Source organism: Aythya fuligula, chromosome 10 (genome assembly GCF_009819795.1).
Source record: "Aythya fuligula isolate bAytFul2 chromosome 10, bAytFul2.pri, whole genome shotgun sequence".
Classification (NCBI taxonomy): domain Eukaryota; kingdom Metazoa; phylum Chordata; class Aves; order Anseriformes; family Anatidae; genus Aythya; species Aythya fuligula.
In genome coordinates this window covers 9,121,903-9,139,152 of record NC_045568.1, presented here as the reverse complement: position 1 = coordinate 9,139,152, position 17,250 = coordinate 9,121,903, and the positions used below count along the sequence as shown (strand labels likewise).

General features: G+C 43.2%; 1 protein-coding gene across 1 annotated transcript in view; it reads left to right on the top strand.

Moving 5' to 3' along the window:
• DCAF1 (DDB1 and CUL4 associated factor 1) overlaps window positions 1-15,645 on the top strand; it is a 49,965-nt gene extending 34,320 nt beyond the window's left edge. The window contains exons 23-24 of the mRNA XM_032194155.1: window positions 11,025-11,280; window positions 15,374-15,645. Coding sequence (XP_032050046.1) covers window positions 11,025-11,280; window positions 15,374-15,432 — 315 coding nt within the window. The 3' untranslated portion in view covers window positions 15,433-15,645. The remainder of the gene's footprint in view (window positions 1-11,024; window positions 11,281-15,373) is intronic.
• The last annotated feature ends 1,605 nt before the right edge of the window (window positions 15,646-17,250 follow it).

The following is a 17,250-nucleotide window of genomic DNA, read 5'->3' as shown; positions in this document are numbered from 1 at the left end:
CCCAGAGAAGGGCAGTGAAGCTGGTGAGGGGTCTGGAGAACAAGTCCTGTGAGGAGTGGCTGGGGGAACTGGGGTTGTTTCACTTGGAGTAAAGAAGGCTCAGGGGAGACCTTATTGTGCCCTACAATTGCCTTAAAACACAAAAAAAATCCACACTGAAAGGGTTGTGAAGTATTGGAACAGGCTGCTCAGGGAAGTGGTTGAGTCACCATCCCTGGAGGTCTTCAAGAAATGTGTAGATGCGGAATTTGGTGACATGGTTTAATGATGGGCTTGGCAGTGCTAGGTGAAAAGTTGGACCGGATGAGCTTAGAGGTCTTTTCCAACCTGAATGATTCTGTGATTCTATATATTTGTATTTCCCATGAGAAAGCTGGCTTTGCCTTTTCTCCAACGAATGCCAGAAGGTAATATTTTGGTATTTTTCACAGTGTGTGGAAAAATGGATTTCTGATAACCCTTTTTGTCTTGTTGCTATGTTAAAGCTTTCACTTCATAGTTCAGAACACTGGACAGCAGATCCATGGAAAGTAATTGTCTTTGCAGGTAGCTGTTCCTGTTACAATTTCACTATAATTCTTAAGATAAAACAGTAGTTTGGTTTTAAATACATGGTTTTCCCTCCTGTCCTCTGTGCAAGGATGCAATTGAAATCTTGGAATCATCAGTCACTGTTTCTGTCCCTAAAATGGTTGGATTCAGTTCAGGAACTTTTAAGTTGGGTGGAGGGTAGGATTCCTTGTGATATAGTGGAGGGTGTTGTGGGGGGGAATTACTGTTCTTCCCAAAGTGTTTCTACTTTCCAGCCATCCAGTGCTTGCCTCAGCTAGGAGTTAGTTTCCATTTTTGTCTCTGCTTCCACTGTTTTTCTCTTACGTTCAGTTTCAGTGAGCATATGCACATTTTCTTTATAAAAAAAACCTTGTAGTAGAAATTGATGTTGAATTGTACAATGATTAACTGGCAGCTATTGAGGCACCGTGTTGTGGTGTCACTGGTAGGTGTTGACTGAAGTGGAGATGTGTATTTGTGACAGAGGACACAAACTGAATGCTGCTGGTTCCAGGCTGTAACACAAGGTACCGAGCAAAGATCTATCGATCAGATAGATCAAAGATCTAGCTGTCATCTATCACATGTGACTGGGGAGGTGTCCTACAAAAAGAGGTGGCCCCAGACGTAATTTAAGCATGCCAAAAGCTTTTCAGTAAAGCTTATGGAGTATTCAAGCAAAGCTGCCTCTGGGATCAGTTGGCAAGCCAAGAGTAACTAGCGGACCGCACATAATTGCTGCTTTTTATGGTCTTCATTTCTGAAGTGTATGGATGTTTCCTAGACAGGAACTGTCTTTTAGGAATGGTTACAATCTAGTTTCTTTAATAAGAGTTCTGACTTTAATATTACGTTTATGAATCCAAATTCCATTCAGTCTATATTTAGCAACATAAACTGAAAACCTTGCACTCTGTCCTGTAGCTGTACATTGCTGTTCCTCCAGATTTGTTCTAGTCCATCTGATACAGGCTTACAAAATACATCTTTTGTCTCCATAGAGATGTCCTGCATTGAGCTAGAATGAGTAGAAAACTTCCAGAATTAAGACAGTATCTCTCTGGCTCCCTTGCTTGTTAAGGTCAACCAGGGTAATTTGTTTCCTGATGAAAAAGACCCCTCTCTGTATACATACACTCACACAGATGTAGGTGTAATGTTCTTTCCTGATCAATTTCTGTGACTTAAGCTTTGAAAGATTGGAATAAACTTCCAAGCTTGCTGGGACTTGTCACAGATATTATAAAACACCTGGCTAAAAGATGCTTTCTGAGTTTTTTCATGAATGTGGTGGAGGGGAAATTCATTTGAATCAACATTAATTATGGTACCTCTCTGGTCAAGATTTTCAGAGTACATACTGATCTATTTGGCCCCTGTATCCTAACGCTTCATGCAGGTATGTTGTGTAAGATCTGCGTGTGTTCATAGGTACCTTTTTTTGCCTGTACAGAAGCAGTAAGTGTGCCAGTAGAAGCAGGCTTGCTTGGGCAAGCCCTGTTTAGAAGTCACATGATACAGAAGAAAGTCCCTGTAAAAATTGGGTTTGAGGGAAGTTAGCCGTAAGAACTGTGGAGAAAAATATCTGCCTGACATCTGGACGAGGGTCAGATAATAGGTCTGTAATATAGGTCTGTGGCAATTTTTTGAAAAGCAAAAGCTGAGTCCTTAAAAATAGGCCAGATATTTATAGGCCACACATCCCTGCTGCCTTTCAATTCATTCTCTTACTTCAGTTAAGAAACAAAACAACTGTATTACTCCCCCTTTCTCAAGTTAACCTTGTAAAATCAACCGATCTGTTAGATAAATTACCCACTAATTAAATGATCAGGCTGATTTGGTTGGCTTGTGTATGGTACTGTTGTGCTAAATCCTTTTGCTTTTGTTGGAAATACTTGAGAAAAACAACACTGTGGCTGGGTTCTTCCTTTGCTGTTACACCAGCCTTTCATACTAGATGTCTAGAAGGCTGCATCTCGAGTTGTGGCCAGTAATCCAGTATTGTCAGGACTTGTTAATCAAAACAAATGCTGAATGGATATTGATGCTCCATGGTCTATACCTACTGCAGTAACTGAGGGAAAGTGAAGAGGTGATGTGCTTAGCAAGAGGTGATAGGTAAATTTTTTTGGCTGGATATTATCCACAGCAGAAAGATTAGTATTTTATAGCAGAGAATTTTAATTCTGGCTTTTTATGCGTTATTTCACTGTTGGCTGAGTATCTAAAGGGGTCCGACAGTGACCGATGTTCTCGCTTGCAAGTATTTGCACATTCAGCTATGGGGAAATAGGCTGAGGTCCCCATTATTCAGGCTGCAGTGAGACCCTCCTCCTCATGCATTTGCTCCTGTTCTGATTGACCCTGAGAGACTTCACAAAAACAAGATGGGGATTTGAGCTACTTATACCAAGACTGGGCCATCTTCTGGTTGTTAGTTTGCTTAATTCTTCAGTTCCCTTTCTTGGCTGGTTGGTCTCTCTGGTGTAGTTAGGCAGACCAAGAATTGGTGCAAAGAAAAGTGAATGTTATGATCTGACCTAGAAGTGGTGCGTGGCAGTTGCTGTGGGCAAGAAAAGGAGACCTCAGAAATATTAAACAATCAGAAAAGCGAACAAAAGTGAACTGGACTGGCTGACCACAGAGTGGAGTCAAAACTGGGAAAATGAAGTCTGGATAACGATCGTCTTCTGAGTTAAAGGATTTTTAGTGTCTGTATTTTTACCTCTTTTAGTTTTTCTTTTCCATATTAGTTCTTTAAGACCTCTCTTTTTTCTCTGTAGTACATGCTATGGATGATGTTACACCTATGAGGCTCAAATATTCTCAGTTATTCTTGTGTTTAGATAGATTTATGGCTTCAGCAGCAGATTGCGATTGCCACACTTAGCTGTCCCTGTCCTATAAAGTGTGTTCTGCTTCTTTTGCCAGAACTGAAGAACTTAATAATCCTGCACTGCTTCTGGGCTATCTAAATGGTGATGGTAGGTGTGTAATTTGTCTTTTTACCTTGGTTTGGAAAATTCTGGGTGATACGAAATGAAAGCTTTGGAGTTAAGGCAGTAAGTACTCACAAGGGAATTGTCATTCTAACATATGCTTTAGCCAGGATGGACAATGGTTTTCTTTGTGTGTTCTTTGTGATCCCAATTTTGACTTATTTTTGGAATCTACCTGCCTATCTGCCTGCAACAGCAATTCCACTGGATTTTTATTGCCGTTGTTTTGATACGGGCCTGTTTTCATGCAGATATTTGCTGGGAAGGGGATGGGTCACTTTAATCCTTTTGGCAGCTTGTGCCAAATCACCACCATGATTTGATGGTTCTCAGCAACTGCTGAATGGTGACTTGCATGTTCCTCAAAGCAGACGGTGACTCTGGAGTGAGATTTATTATCATCAGATGCATATGGTCGTGTTACAATGAAAACATTTCATTGGCAAAACAAAGTATTGGTCAGTCCCAGCTGAACAGGCCAATCCATCGGAGGCCCAGTTACTTCAAAGGTTTGTGCATCTGTGTCATGGATACTTTTTCATTCATAACAGGTGAGTAATTATTGTTAGACAGGCTAAACTGACGTACACAGACTAAGAGAATAACTGGGTTTTATTTCTTTACTCCTTTTTTTGCCTCTGTGACATGCTGTGTGCCACATCCTGTATTAAATCTGCACGTACTTAACTTCTGCATAGAAGCCTGTGGTGAGATTCCGTGCTTGTTACATACAGTAACTTCTGTACGTTCCCAGGCTTCTGTGTTTTCAGTACTTTGACCTCCATAAATGGCTGTGAAGAAATTCTGATGCTGGGGTAGCCAAGAAGCTAAAAGTAGGTGCAGCCTTTTAATGTGAAGGAGAGGAAGTGTACTTAGAGTGAGTTTAATGGAATGGTAATAGCAAGTGAGTTAGGGCTTGCTAGCCAAGGGGAGGGAGGGGCCTAGGTAATTCAGAAAGTAAAATTCCTTGAATACTTGACTCCCTAGAAGGACTGCTGGCTATATTTTAAGCTTTTTCTACTGCGCGTTGTTCTGGGAGTGTTAAGAAGTAGGTAGGGGAGGAAACCGGATAGGGGGCTCTGAAGTGACTGAAAAACAGACATTGTCACTCCTGAGAATTGCATAGCAAAGGATCAGAAAGTACTAATGTGCTACATGGTGGTTTGGAAACAGAGAACAGTTGTCAGAAGATGTGACAAGGGGATCATCTGTGGAGAAAGATAAATTATAAGAAGAGGAAGAGATTTATTCCTCTGGAGTGAAAAATACTCTTCAGTGAATTTGTATTGGAACAACAATTAAGCTCTTTTTATGAAGGCAAAGCCCCTTCCTGTGCTGGAAAAGAGGTGGTAATTCAAGTAATACCGTTATTTTGGAAGAAGTCAGATTACTAAAAATGAGTTTGCTTTTCTCAAGGAGAAACTTGGGGGAAGAGGATGAAAGACAGGGTAAAGTATTTGCTTTTGCAGGAGACCACCTACTAGTTTAAAATCAACAAATTAGTGCGACTCTGGGAAATGTTTCTGTTTTTTGTTTTTTTTTAAAAAGAGGAAGTTTATAGAAGCAGATGTTTACTGCCACATGATTATGCTTACAGAGCTAAGAAGTGAGCTTAAGTGAGAAGATGCTAAGAGCTTGCAGAGCTTAGCCAGAAGTGAATTAAATATGAGCTGAAGGATTTGAAAACATGGCGGAAGCTTCAGTGATACTTGATTAACCATTTTACAGGTAGAGGAAAAGGTAACCTCTCAAATGAAACTAAGAATAGAGTAATATAATATATTAGGATTCAAACTGACAGTTGCAATGGGAAGTGTGTTCTCAGAGGAAGGGATTGTTGCTGGAAAGTGTCTGCAGGGGAGAGGTGTTGACTTGGAAGTGATGACAGGAGGTGAGGATGGGGCTGGGGAAGGAGCAGCCAGGAGCTGATGACAGCTGAGGAGTTCATATAGCAGTGGCAAAGGAAACTCAGCAGAGAACAGTTAACACAAGGACTTGTTTTGGACTGAAATCAACCCGTAGTGAGGAAGAAATAAGTGAGCTGAGGTCTCAAACTCTGTTCATAGAAAATTTTGAATTCTGGAAATGTAAGAAAACACTATAAAAGGACTGCTTGTAAAGTAAGCTGCTATAATTTATATTTCTGTTGTATCTCTTTCCATTCTGAATATGAAACAAGTGAAATTTGAAAATTGTACGAAAAACATGATGGGAACTTAAGACTACGTGTGTACCATGTCCTCTATGTTTTGTTTAAAATATGTTTTGGTAAGGTATGTACTGAATAGAAAAGAATTCTGTTATTTGTTGGAAGCTTTCTTCTAATGCTGTTGAGTTTGCAGAAGGTCACTTCCATTCAGGGACATGTGAAGAAGTATGCTGTGGGTTCAGTGGTGAACAAGCTTAATAAATTAGATCTGACTGAAAGGTGTCTGGTGGACCAATGTTCTTGAGATGTTGGAGGCCTACAGGATCTTACAGAATCTGCATATTATCTCAGGGAGGAGGAAACTGGGCTCAACCATAGTTGACATCTGAGATCAGTTTTCAGTGCGTTGCAGTTGGTGTATGGTATTGTCCTGTCTAATGAGTAGAAATTGCTTCTTCCAATTCATCATTAATACAGAAAACACACAAGTAGATTGCTACATAGAGGGAATTGTCTGTTTTAGAAAAGAAACTCTTGGGAAATTCAGAAAACCTAATTTTCTTAGTATTCTATGCTTCTGTAGATGCTGATTTATTCTTTTTAATCATCCTCTGGCAAAGCTTCTTCCCTGGAAGCTGCAGTAAGGAAAGTATTGAACAGCTTCGGGAGAACTTGGAAGCTTTTCTGTTGGGTGTTGTTTACTTGGGAAAGTTTGCTGATCCCGTTCTAGTTGTGCTGCAATCTGTTGTCCACATATACAAAATATAACCTGGAATAAGGTTATTTCTGCTCCTTTGGCTAGAAGACGTGCAGCCTTAGCTTGAGATGTAACTGCAGTGCCGAAATGTTGTAAATTCTGCCTAGTGAAAAAGTATTTTGCTTCAGAGTTTAAGTGAAGGATGGAGGTTTTCCTGGGGCTTTGCATGTTGTGTTGACAGAGATGAACACCAGTGAATATGTTAAGTATCAATAACCTTGTACCATCCAACATTTCTGAATATTTATTTAAGATTGCAAACGGGTAGTAGAGTTAAGTTACCAGTAATTTGCTTGGAGATGATCTGGAGATAATCCTTTGCTAAGTAACTAACTGTGCTGGTTCTGTAAGCTAGATGTCCAGCTCTTCTTGGACTCCATCCCTGTAAATCTGCAGGTGCATTCAAAAGCTGACGTGAATCACTTGCCATCTTAATCATCCTTGAACTAGTTCCAGGGGCATGGACTGTGGTGAGAAGTGATTTATTTGTTACAATGTAAGTGGGTTTTGGTAAGTTAGTGAGAGTTGAGAGATGTCTCTAAGACACAAGACACAATCAAAATGAGTTGTCCCATGCTGCAGTATTGCCCTAGAAGAACTGACAGTTCTTGCATCATTTATACTTGCATAAAGTGTGTAACTGATGGTACTACACATAACTGAGATATTTACTTAAGACGTTGAGTTGAACAGAGTTTGGTATAGATGACCTTTTTTCAACTTAAGCTTGCCTTTATTTTTTTCAAACTGAATTGTTAGTTCAGTCAATTTTGAGGTTAAACTGGGGCCTGTCCCTTTGTAGACATTCTACTCGTATCTGTGGATAGCTGTTCTGTACTAAAGTTGAACCATTATTTTATATATAGTTTTACATACAATCTATATTCCGATAGAGATTAGTACATATCTATAGAATGTATAAAAATGGATTTGAGCCTTGTTAGCGATCAGTGAGTGCTGTAGTTTAAGTTGTTCCACTCCTTGCATCTAACTATCAAAGTAGGGTGAGAAAAATCTCAGTAATTTTCTTCAGACAGGATCTTCTGTGAAGCTATTTTATTTGCAATTGCAATGGGGGGCATCCCACAGGCAGGAGCACCCAGTAAAAGTTTACCCTGACCTTATATCCCCTATGACCCAACACCTGATTTCTCCCGTTTCCTCATTGGCTGAGTACTACAGGTTCACAACCTACTTGATGCACTTCTATACCATACATGTACAATTTTACTTAATCAACCACTAATTCCTCCTTTACCTTTTTTTTTTCTTCTTCTCTCGTGACTACAGGGCGTGTGATTTTTGTTCTTACTAATTCTGCACTGCTCATCCTGTTTTTCTTAGCTATCCTTATTCTGGGACAGTGGGACCTTCCCCTTACCTGTTTAACATGCTCTCCACTGCGGGGCTCTGGAGGATAGAAGGATATCTGCAGGCATCGAGAGGAGTTAACCATGGCTAAAACAATTCCTTGAGGGGTTGTGGTTGGTTTTTTAGTGATACAGAGTTTGCTGGTTCTTGGGTACCATGTACCAGGTTGCTTATCTTCACTGTGGATACAGGTGCGTGTGTGTTTGGCAGATGTGTGTGCTGATTCTGCCTTCTGGCAGCACCGGTGCCATTGCCCAAAGCTCTTGGGAAGTCCTGACGAGTTAGGAGCTTGCTTTCTAGATTTTTCCTTCACAAATCTAGATGTGGTTTGGAATAACTGTTCTGCCTGTCCTCCTCGTGACACTGCACAAAGATTTTTTTCACAGATCTTGATCAGTACGCCTGTGGGTTGCTGGTGAAGATGACGTGCCTTTTTTAATCTGTATGTCTATCCCTTGCGTGAGACAGTTGTGTTATCTGATGAGGGTATAGCCTAAATATTGCTTAATAAGCTGAGTGTCATTTACAGACGTGGTGTGAGGCAGTAGCAAGCGGAGACTTTCTCAATTGTGTCCCACAGCTTGGTTTGGGGTGCACAAGCTCAGCATGCTTACCCGAGAGACCTCGTGGCGCGTGCATGTAAGCCTTGTGCTCCGGGCTGGAGCATCGCAGTGTGTCTGCGGAGTTTTGTGCCTGTAGGACGGTCAGAAACTACTGCAGAATTAACTTACCTGGTACTTAGCAGAAGCCCCACGGTTTCCTGGTTCCTGTTTCTCCGTGACAGCACTCCTCTTGCACTGTGATCTGTGTCATTCAGCTCAGCACTGATCTGCAGGGTGTGCGTTAGGGACACGGCTCTGCCTGTCACATGCACATGACTTCTTGTCGCAGGGCTTTCACATTATTTTCTGGTTCTGATTTCCCAAGGACAGGTATAATTGTGATCTCATTTTACTGTTCTTAGGTGGTTTTTCAAGGAGTGGTGGTTTGATTTCAATCATGTGCTTCAAATGAAATAATTTAAACTGGAAAGGAGGAAGCATGCATTTCAGTTCTCTAGCTTTCTGCTTGTATTTTCACAAAGGATTTTTCCTCACTGGTTAGCAGGAAAAAGTCGATTTGCAGCTAAATACAACCTTTCTGTGTAATTCCCCAGCTAAAAGAAATCTTCAGCTTCATACAAATGCCATCTCATCCTGCGTTTGAAGGATGGTATTGCTGTGCCTGTCTTGCCTGAAGCTTGAATGGCAATGTTAATACAACAGGTTTTCCATTTGTTATCGATAGATTAAGTGTGAAACAAATTGTTATTTTGATATTTTCACTTAAGTTGTGGGATAGATTTAGGAAAAAATGCTTTCAGAAACCCAGCGGTTGTGGAAACAAAGCGGGCACCTAGCTCATTTCAGGATCCTTTGGGTTTCTACTGCGTGGACTTTAAGTGAATCTTGTAGACTGTACATTTTTTTTCCTAGTGTCTATGGTAGTGTCTCCATCTCCAGACACTGTCAAACTTGGCTTTCTTTTTTCCAAGCTTTTAAAACTGAATTGGTCTCCTCTTTTCCAGCTTCAGGGTTGTTTAGAGAGTGAAAAAGGAAAATAAACTCCCCTGCCTTTTCAGTTTTCAATCAGTATTTCAATTCTGAATAGAGTAATAAAGTTTAAGACAGCGGTCTCTCTGCAGACACTGCATTGAGCAAAAGCAGAAATTATTAAGGTGTCAGCTTTTATGCTCGATTCAATGTATTTCATTGGGAAGGAGGAAAAATGTACTTAACATGGCACTGCCATTTAAAACGGCAAGTAAGATGGTTCCCACTCGTGGTGTGAGTGCAATTCAAGAAGCAACATCCTTTTATTTGAGAACTCATTGACTCAAAGTGAAATTTGCAGTTGCTAAAAATAAGCATGACACGTGTTATTAGAACTTTACATTTAACATAAAGTCTTTTCAGAAAGAAAACTGCATGGAGCAGACTGATGTTGTTCTTTAATCTCTAGTTTAAATAATGCACACTTCAGGTCCGAAGTGAAGAACAATAGAACTTGCCCAGACTTTTTGCATGCCTTGTTTCTTTTGTGACAGATGTTGCATGTGTGGGGGTATTTTTTTTTATAGCACTAACTGAAGAAAAAGTAGGCTGGGTGGTGTTTGTGAAAGTACGTTTTTTGCCTTATGGATCTGGAAATCCAGTAGTTAAAACACAGTGTGAATGGAGTGAGCTGGAAGACCAAACTAACCCTTGCAGTGGATTGTTAAATATCTATCTTAACTGCCTCAGAACAACACAAAAATGTGTTCCCTTCCCCAAGCAAAGGGGCAAGTTAGACTGAATGACTCAAGAGCTGCCTTCTTGCCCCATGAGTGCGTTCCCTTAAAGAAAAGGGCTGTGACTCTGGAGAGATGCACAGGTCTCAGGAACCCTTTCCCTGAGTCTTGGAGACTTTCTGCAGCTTGGCTTGGCCTGTGCTGCCACTTCTTGTTTGCCTCTTGTTTGTCTGGAAAGATAATAGAATTGTAACAGCTTCTTCTTACTCGGCTTTATCTGCTAGACATGGATTTCTGGGTTTGCTCTGTACAATGAGAAATTAAGTTGCTTTACTGAATGCAAATTCTTACAATATGATAGTAGGAAAAAGATCATGATCCACATATAAATGCCAAAGATGAGCCTACCAAGCTGCCTTAAGCAGGTGGATCATCCTCAGCTGAGTGATTACGAAGTTGGTATAGGCTGATGTTACCTTTAGCTACATTTTACATCTCATGTAAATCAGGATGAGAGACTGAACATCTGTGAGACTGAACATCCATGCTGTGTTTGATGCAAAGGCGAGGTTTCTATCCAGCTGAAACTAAAGCAGTTCAGGGCTAGCAATAAACCATGGATTACTGGGTCTTACAACATGTCCTTCTCAACATGTCCTCTGTATGGTGAGGTGTTGATGGCTGGTGTTGGAGAGGAGCTTGAGCCGGTGGTGTCTGTGTTGCACCAGCCTTCTGCAGATGAAAGTGCAGGCCCACAAATGATGCAGCACACGCTGCGTTGTGTAATTGTGGAGGGAAAGCAAATATATGTAGTAACGGGTCATGGGGAGAAGTCAAAACTATAGGTGTGTTTTCTTCAATTATTCTTACTACATTTTGCATTTGTTTTGATGTCCACTGTGGACTATTTTTCTGTCTTTGTAGGAGGAAGAAGAGCAAGAGGAAGAAGATGACGACGAAGATGATGATGATACAGATGACCTTGATGAGCTGGACACAGACCAGCTGCTGGAGGCTGAGCTGGAGGAGGATGAGAACAACGAGAATGCTGGTGAGGATGGAGAAAATGACTTTTCTCCCTCTGATGACGAGGAGCTCGCCAACCTCTTGGAAGAAGGTGACGAAGGTGAAGATGAAGACTCTGATGCTGATGAGGAAGTTGAGCTGATTCTTGGAGACAGTAAGTGTGTACTGAGCTTGGTGACCAAAGGTGACCTTGTCCCCTGTTTGATGTCATGACAAATGTGCAGCACCTGACTGAATTGACCTAGTTGATTTTCTCCCTCGGTAGTATGAAAGGCACAGTTCATCAAGCTTGTTCAGCTCTGGCCTCTCTTAGTAATCTGACAGTAAAATCAGTTCTTATCTGAGAGAACAACTGTGAGTTCTGGAAAGGAAGGAGTCTCCTTTCTTCAAGAGCTCCCAGGTACATGTGTGAGATCTGAAAGCCAGGCCAAGAAACTCCATGTGAAGAAGCCTTGTCTGATTGTTGCCCATCCTGCCCTTTAAGGGACACTGGTTGTACTGTTGCTTCACCTGTCTTCTCTGCCTTACTTGTACCTGTAAGGACAGAGAAACCTTTTTGCTCCTTGGCTCTGTTCTTTCTCTTTTGCAGTTGCTTAAAGTGCAAAGTCAGCGTGGCATTTCTGGCTTTGCTCTTTTTTTTTTTTTTTTTTTTTTTTTTTTTTTTTTTTTTTTTTTTTTTAGACTATTCTATTGCTAATGTAATTTTGAGATAAAATTGAAATTGTTCTTTTTTTTTTTTTCTGGCATTCCAAAGATATAGAGGCTTGAAAAGTTAATAGTGTGTGTGTAGGAAAGAAGGGTCTGAACTCTTTATCTAGCAATTCAGTTTGCAAAAAGGGTTCACAAGACAGAGAAGGTGAGCAAGGTAGCGTCAGGCTTGGGATTTGTGCCTTCAGATTCTGTTCAATTTTTTATTATTATCTTTAGCAAGACACTTAAGTATGTGTGGCCAAGCTGCTTAGATCTTTTTAACTTCCAAGCTGTGAAATGGGGGTGAAATAATTGCCTAACAGGCTGATAAGTAATTGCAGTGAGTTGATTGAAGCCCTGCAGCGATAGGGGATTCACATAAGAACTAAAGGTGGGAATTGGTCTTCTCTGCCAAAGCGCTGGAGGACTAAGTGTGCCAGGCCCCTGTTTTGGCAATAATGTGGCTGGCACTCGTTCACGTCCCTTTTTTCCTGTTACAATGAAGCTTACTCCTCTGACTTCTCTAAGGGCATGACTACATCAGGTTGCTACATTTTATTTATTTTTTGGTGGGGTCAGTTCTTTTGAAGGTGGTAGCTCTACTCTGCAGGACCTCATCGCCCCCTTATGTAGCTCAAATTCACGAATAGGGTATTGCACTTGTGCATTTTGGGGTTTCACATAACTTTTGCCTGTCTCGTTAGCTGTCACGATGTTCCCGACAGCTCCACTTGTGTTTTGTCAGTGGGTGCAGGACTCAACGCTATTGAAGGAGAGCTCCCAGCGTGCTAGAACTCGGGTTGCCCAGAACACCAGTTCAGGCCAGTAATTCCAGTAGCTATTCCTGTGACAAAACTGGATGCTGCCTGACAGTTACACCGTGTGCTCTGCGGAGCGCTACCCGTTACGACGTGGCCACACCTGTGTGCTGGTTATAGGTAGAGCCACTTGATCAGAACTTGGGATCTCTTCCTGCAGCAGAGCTGCAGCCAGCACACGCTGTGGCTGTGGGTTGCTTGGAAGCATCTTTGGGAACTTCAGGCAGGGAGAGCAGCTGTGCCAGGCTGATGGACGGGTGGTCCTTGCACAGCATGCGATGAGTGGGCTTCTGGGGCTGCTGCTCTGTGTCTTCAACTTTGGCTTGCTTTTGTTTCCCATGGAGTGAGAGCAGTTAAAATCTCCTCTCCTTTACTTACGCTGTGGTCCTGAGCTAAAAGTGGCAAGGGCAACGATGACCAAGACACAGTTGGCAAGTACAGATAGGCTTGGTGAGGAATTTAGAATGCTTTCTACTGCCAACCTTTGCTCTACTTGGGTTGAACCTACATAATGTGCAGTGGGTGTGCTTTAAAACAAATTAATTCAAAAAAGAGCTGAAGCAGAGAAGCAAGTGGTTTCATTTCCTCATGCTTTAGAAGAGATTTTTTCCTGTTCAGGAATAACCCATGGAGATGTTTTTAAGTGTGAATTTGTCTTGCTCCTCCTTTGTCACCACTTTGGGGCATGCAAACCTGTTTATCTTGTCCAAAGCATTTTGTGTGCTGTGCACATCTCCCAGGAGCTTGTTCTGGGCCAGTGGGGTGTCTTTTCTGAGTGCAGGTGGGGGTGTACCATAGAAGAAAACTGAAATTCTCACCTGTGTCTGGGAGAGGAATAACCTGGGAACGTGCTGAATTCCAGTATCTGTGCCGATGCCTTTCAGCACCTCCTGGTGCCTTGCAGCAGCATGGCTGACTTGTTTCCTCAGTTCTCCTTCTGTAATCTGAAATGGCAGTTTCCAGGTGTGTCTATAAGCTTCTCCCAAGCATTTTGTTGCAGTCAGGTTTACTTACAGACACAGAACTCAAAACTGTCAAGTTATGTGGTGGACTGGAGCATAAGGAGCTAGGAAATCCCCTTTCAAAGCTTTCCCCTGGTGTTAGGAAAGAACTTCTTCAGCTGCTCTTTTCCAGAGCTCGTGGATTACCTCCCTTGTACTTCTTTCCCTCTTACTGCGTGAGTGTAGCTGCTGCAACTCTGACTGGTGCTTACCAACTCCCCTCGCGTTGCTGTAGCTGCTCAGGGAGCACTGACGACCCCTCAGTGTAGGCTCAGTGCGACGGCAGCTGAGACTGGAGCTGGTCCCAGTGGAAATGCAGACAGAGGTACGAGGAGGAGTGTTCCCAAGCTGCTGCTGCCGTTGCAGTTTCTTTCCCTGCCGCTTACCAGTACAGGCTCCTGGACGGGCTTGTGCCTTCCCTGAAGCTTCTTCAAGCATTTCATCAGCAATTGCTCCTCCGCTGCTTGTTCCTCATGGGGAGAATACCACGCTCCTGGATGGGTCTGGCTCCAGCAGTTGGGTCTGTCAGAGACCTTGTGCACGTAGGTGGATTGAGGCCAGAGGTCACCTGGTGTCCAAGGAACTTTAAAGCAGAAGAACAGCCTACACATCTTAGAGGCCTCTTCAGGGAGGAGGGTTGGGGGAAAGGGTTTGTGCCCTTTGCTGCTTGTCTGTGATTTTTTTTTCCTAAGGAAAGCATCTGAGAAGGGGTGAACCTTCCAGAAGGTCTGGCTTACCTTAACAGGCATTTTAGAGTTCCACTATAACTGAGATGGCTAAGAGGAAGTCTCTGTGTTTTTGTTTTTGTTTTTTTTTTTTTTTAAACTATTTTAACACCTAGTTAACTGCAGCATCCAATGAATTCACATAAGAAAAAGAACCATCGTCATCTGCAAGGTAAGGCAGGAGGCCTTTCTGCCAGAGCTGCTACCACTTCCCTCTTGTACAGCTGAGGGAGGAGAGATTTTCTAAGTTAAAAAGCGTGTGTGTGTGTGTGACTGCTTCTGGCAAATCCTTTCATGTCCTCATTCCATACCACAGAGGAAAACCAGCGAAGGCACAGCTCCCAGCAATAGGCTGCAGGTCACCGTTAATAAGTGCTGTGCAGTTAAGTTAATTTACAGTAACCTTTGGGGTTGCTAGAGGAAGGTGCTAGTCCTGAGTGTACGGATTACTTCCCCCTCAGCGGGGAGGTCTCTGCTGTGCTGTGCCGAGGGGAGTGTCCTTCTCACGCTGACAAAGTCTGGGCCCAACCTGCTGCACAACGAGGTAGCCCTGTGTACATTACACAGAGCCTGTGTTCCACTGCATCAGCTTGGTGGAACTGTCCAGCTTGCTTTGAAATAATAAGTGTGAGAAATGTCCAGCTCCCAGCACGATGAGCTGTTGCACTCAGATGTGCACAGAAAGTTGTGCGGGCAGCTCATGTTCAGGTCCCTTCCTGCTGGCATCCTTCCCTCTACCTTGTCATGGGGAAATACTGCCAGCTAATGCTGCACCTGGGAGAGCTGCTCTTGACCCTCTGCTCTAACAGGGAGAACGCAGCTCTGGTGCAGGTTCGCTAACTGCTTTTGATGGATTTGAAATGCACTAATGGTGCTAGCTGCCCTCCTTAGTGCAGAGGAGTTTCTGGTCCCAAGCAGGTGATGGCCATCTCCTTGTAACTGTGCCTTGCTTAGCCACCCTGAGAGCCGTGTTTGTGCACCCACCGAGCCTAACCTATGTGTCTTCTTTTCAGCTGACAGCTCAGATAACTCTGACTTGGAGGACGACATAATCTTGACTCTGAACGAGTGAGGAGCGGCTGCCAGGCCGGGGGTGTTGGCAGGAGGAGGCGCTCCCTTCCCAGCAGAAGACTGGAGACCAAATTGGAAACCGATTCTGAGCACCCCGACCCTTTTCCTCCTGGGAAAACCTGAGGAACTCCAGCCCATCCGCTGTGTTGGTTTGAGTCAGTTTGAGGCTCGGCGCTAAGTCCGAGGCTCTACAATAAAGAGACCTGGGGTTAGGCCTCTTTTCTCTCTGCCTTTTTTTTTATTTTTTATTTTAGGCTGAGATGACTCTCCTCTTCAAGGAAACTTCTGAAGATATTTCACAATATATTTTCTTTGTATAAAGTTCTTTCCTAAAGAACAGAAATAGTTTTATATAAAACCAAAAAAAAAAAAAAAGGCAGGTGTTCTAGTAAAGAGGGGATGAACTTTGTATTCCTGTAGTACCTTGTTACCATGGGGTAGGTTTGGGGGAGAAAAATTGTTTAAAATTAAAAAAAAAAAAGAGGCATTTTTATGCAACTACGAAATGAAATAAGAGGATCATGGTTTCTAAAATGGTTGAGGAGTGAGAATATCTTTATTTTAAATATGATTTATTTTTTAAAGAAAACACAACAGGTGTTAGCCACCTGCTAGTGTGCCATGTGTTTCAGACGCATATGTCCCCCAGGGAAGAGCCCTGGGGGTGTTTGGTAGCTGAATGTGCAGGCTGCTCGGAGTGGAGATTCTCGCTGTGACACCAGCTGTAGTGGGAGGCTGAAAGCCTGGCGTGGCCTCGTCGGAGCCTGGTATTCCTGAGGACATAGGAATCTGGGGTTAAAGTTGGAGCCCTCTTTCTCCCCTCTGCCCTTTGTGGTTCAAGTTTTTTAATCTTTTTTTTTTTTTTTTCTTTCCCTTTTTGCCCTCTGTGTGGAAACTGCAAATTGAAGGCCTTTTTCTTTAATGTAAAGTGTATTTATTAAAAAATTAAATAAAAGGACATTGCTTTTTGAATTGTATCCACCCCGGGAGTGGGAAGTCCTGTCTCTGTCCATGGCTGTGAGCTGTGGCCGTGCATTCCTCTGCCCCTCCTGCAGAAGCAGCGCTCCAGGAGAGCAGCTAGGTGTAGCTCCTGGCCCAGCCGCAGTAAGGAAAAGCAAAGTAAACAAGGGCTGAGATTTCAGAGGGTGCAGGCTCCACCTGCTGCTCCAGCCCACAGCAACTCCTGGCCCTGCGAGACATTTCACAGCCTGTGGCTTCAAATCTGCCTTCTCGGTTTGCCTGCCAGCCTTGAATTTTCCACGGGGGTGCCGGCAGCACGGTACCGCCTCGTCCCTGCTTTGTGGGAACAGGAAGGGGCAGCTGCTGCCAGGCTGAGACTTTGTTTAAAGGAGCACCAGGACATCCCCTCTGCGGTTCAGCTCCAGGAAGGGCAGCGAGCTGCAGGGAAGTCCTGCCACCCTGCTGGTGTGTTCCAGAGGGCAGGAGCGGCTCCGGGCCTCCTCGTTCACCTGTGGTTTGGCGTTGTGTAGGCTGCCTTGTGGCTATGCTGGCAGAAGGCAAATGAGGTGCTCTTGCCTGTACATGACAACGGGCCCTGCCCTTCAAAGGGGGGAAATTGTGAATGTGAGTTCAGTGTGTGGCACACGACTGCACAGCTTGGTTCTGTGAGTCAGCTCAGAGGTAAGTGCGCTCATCACTTGCTCATATGGGGCTGCTAAAAGCATTCTTTCTTCCCAGGTGTTAACATCCACTCAACTTCTTACCCTTTCTCTATTTTGGCCACTTTCAGCATGGAGCTGGAGGCTTCTCACTCCTTGCCACTCCATCAAGTTTTCCACCAGGAACTGTGCTCATTTCA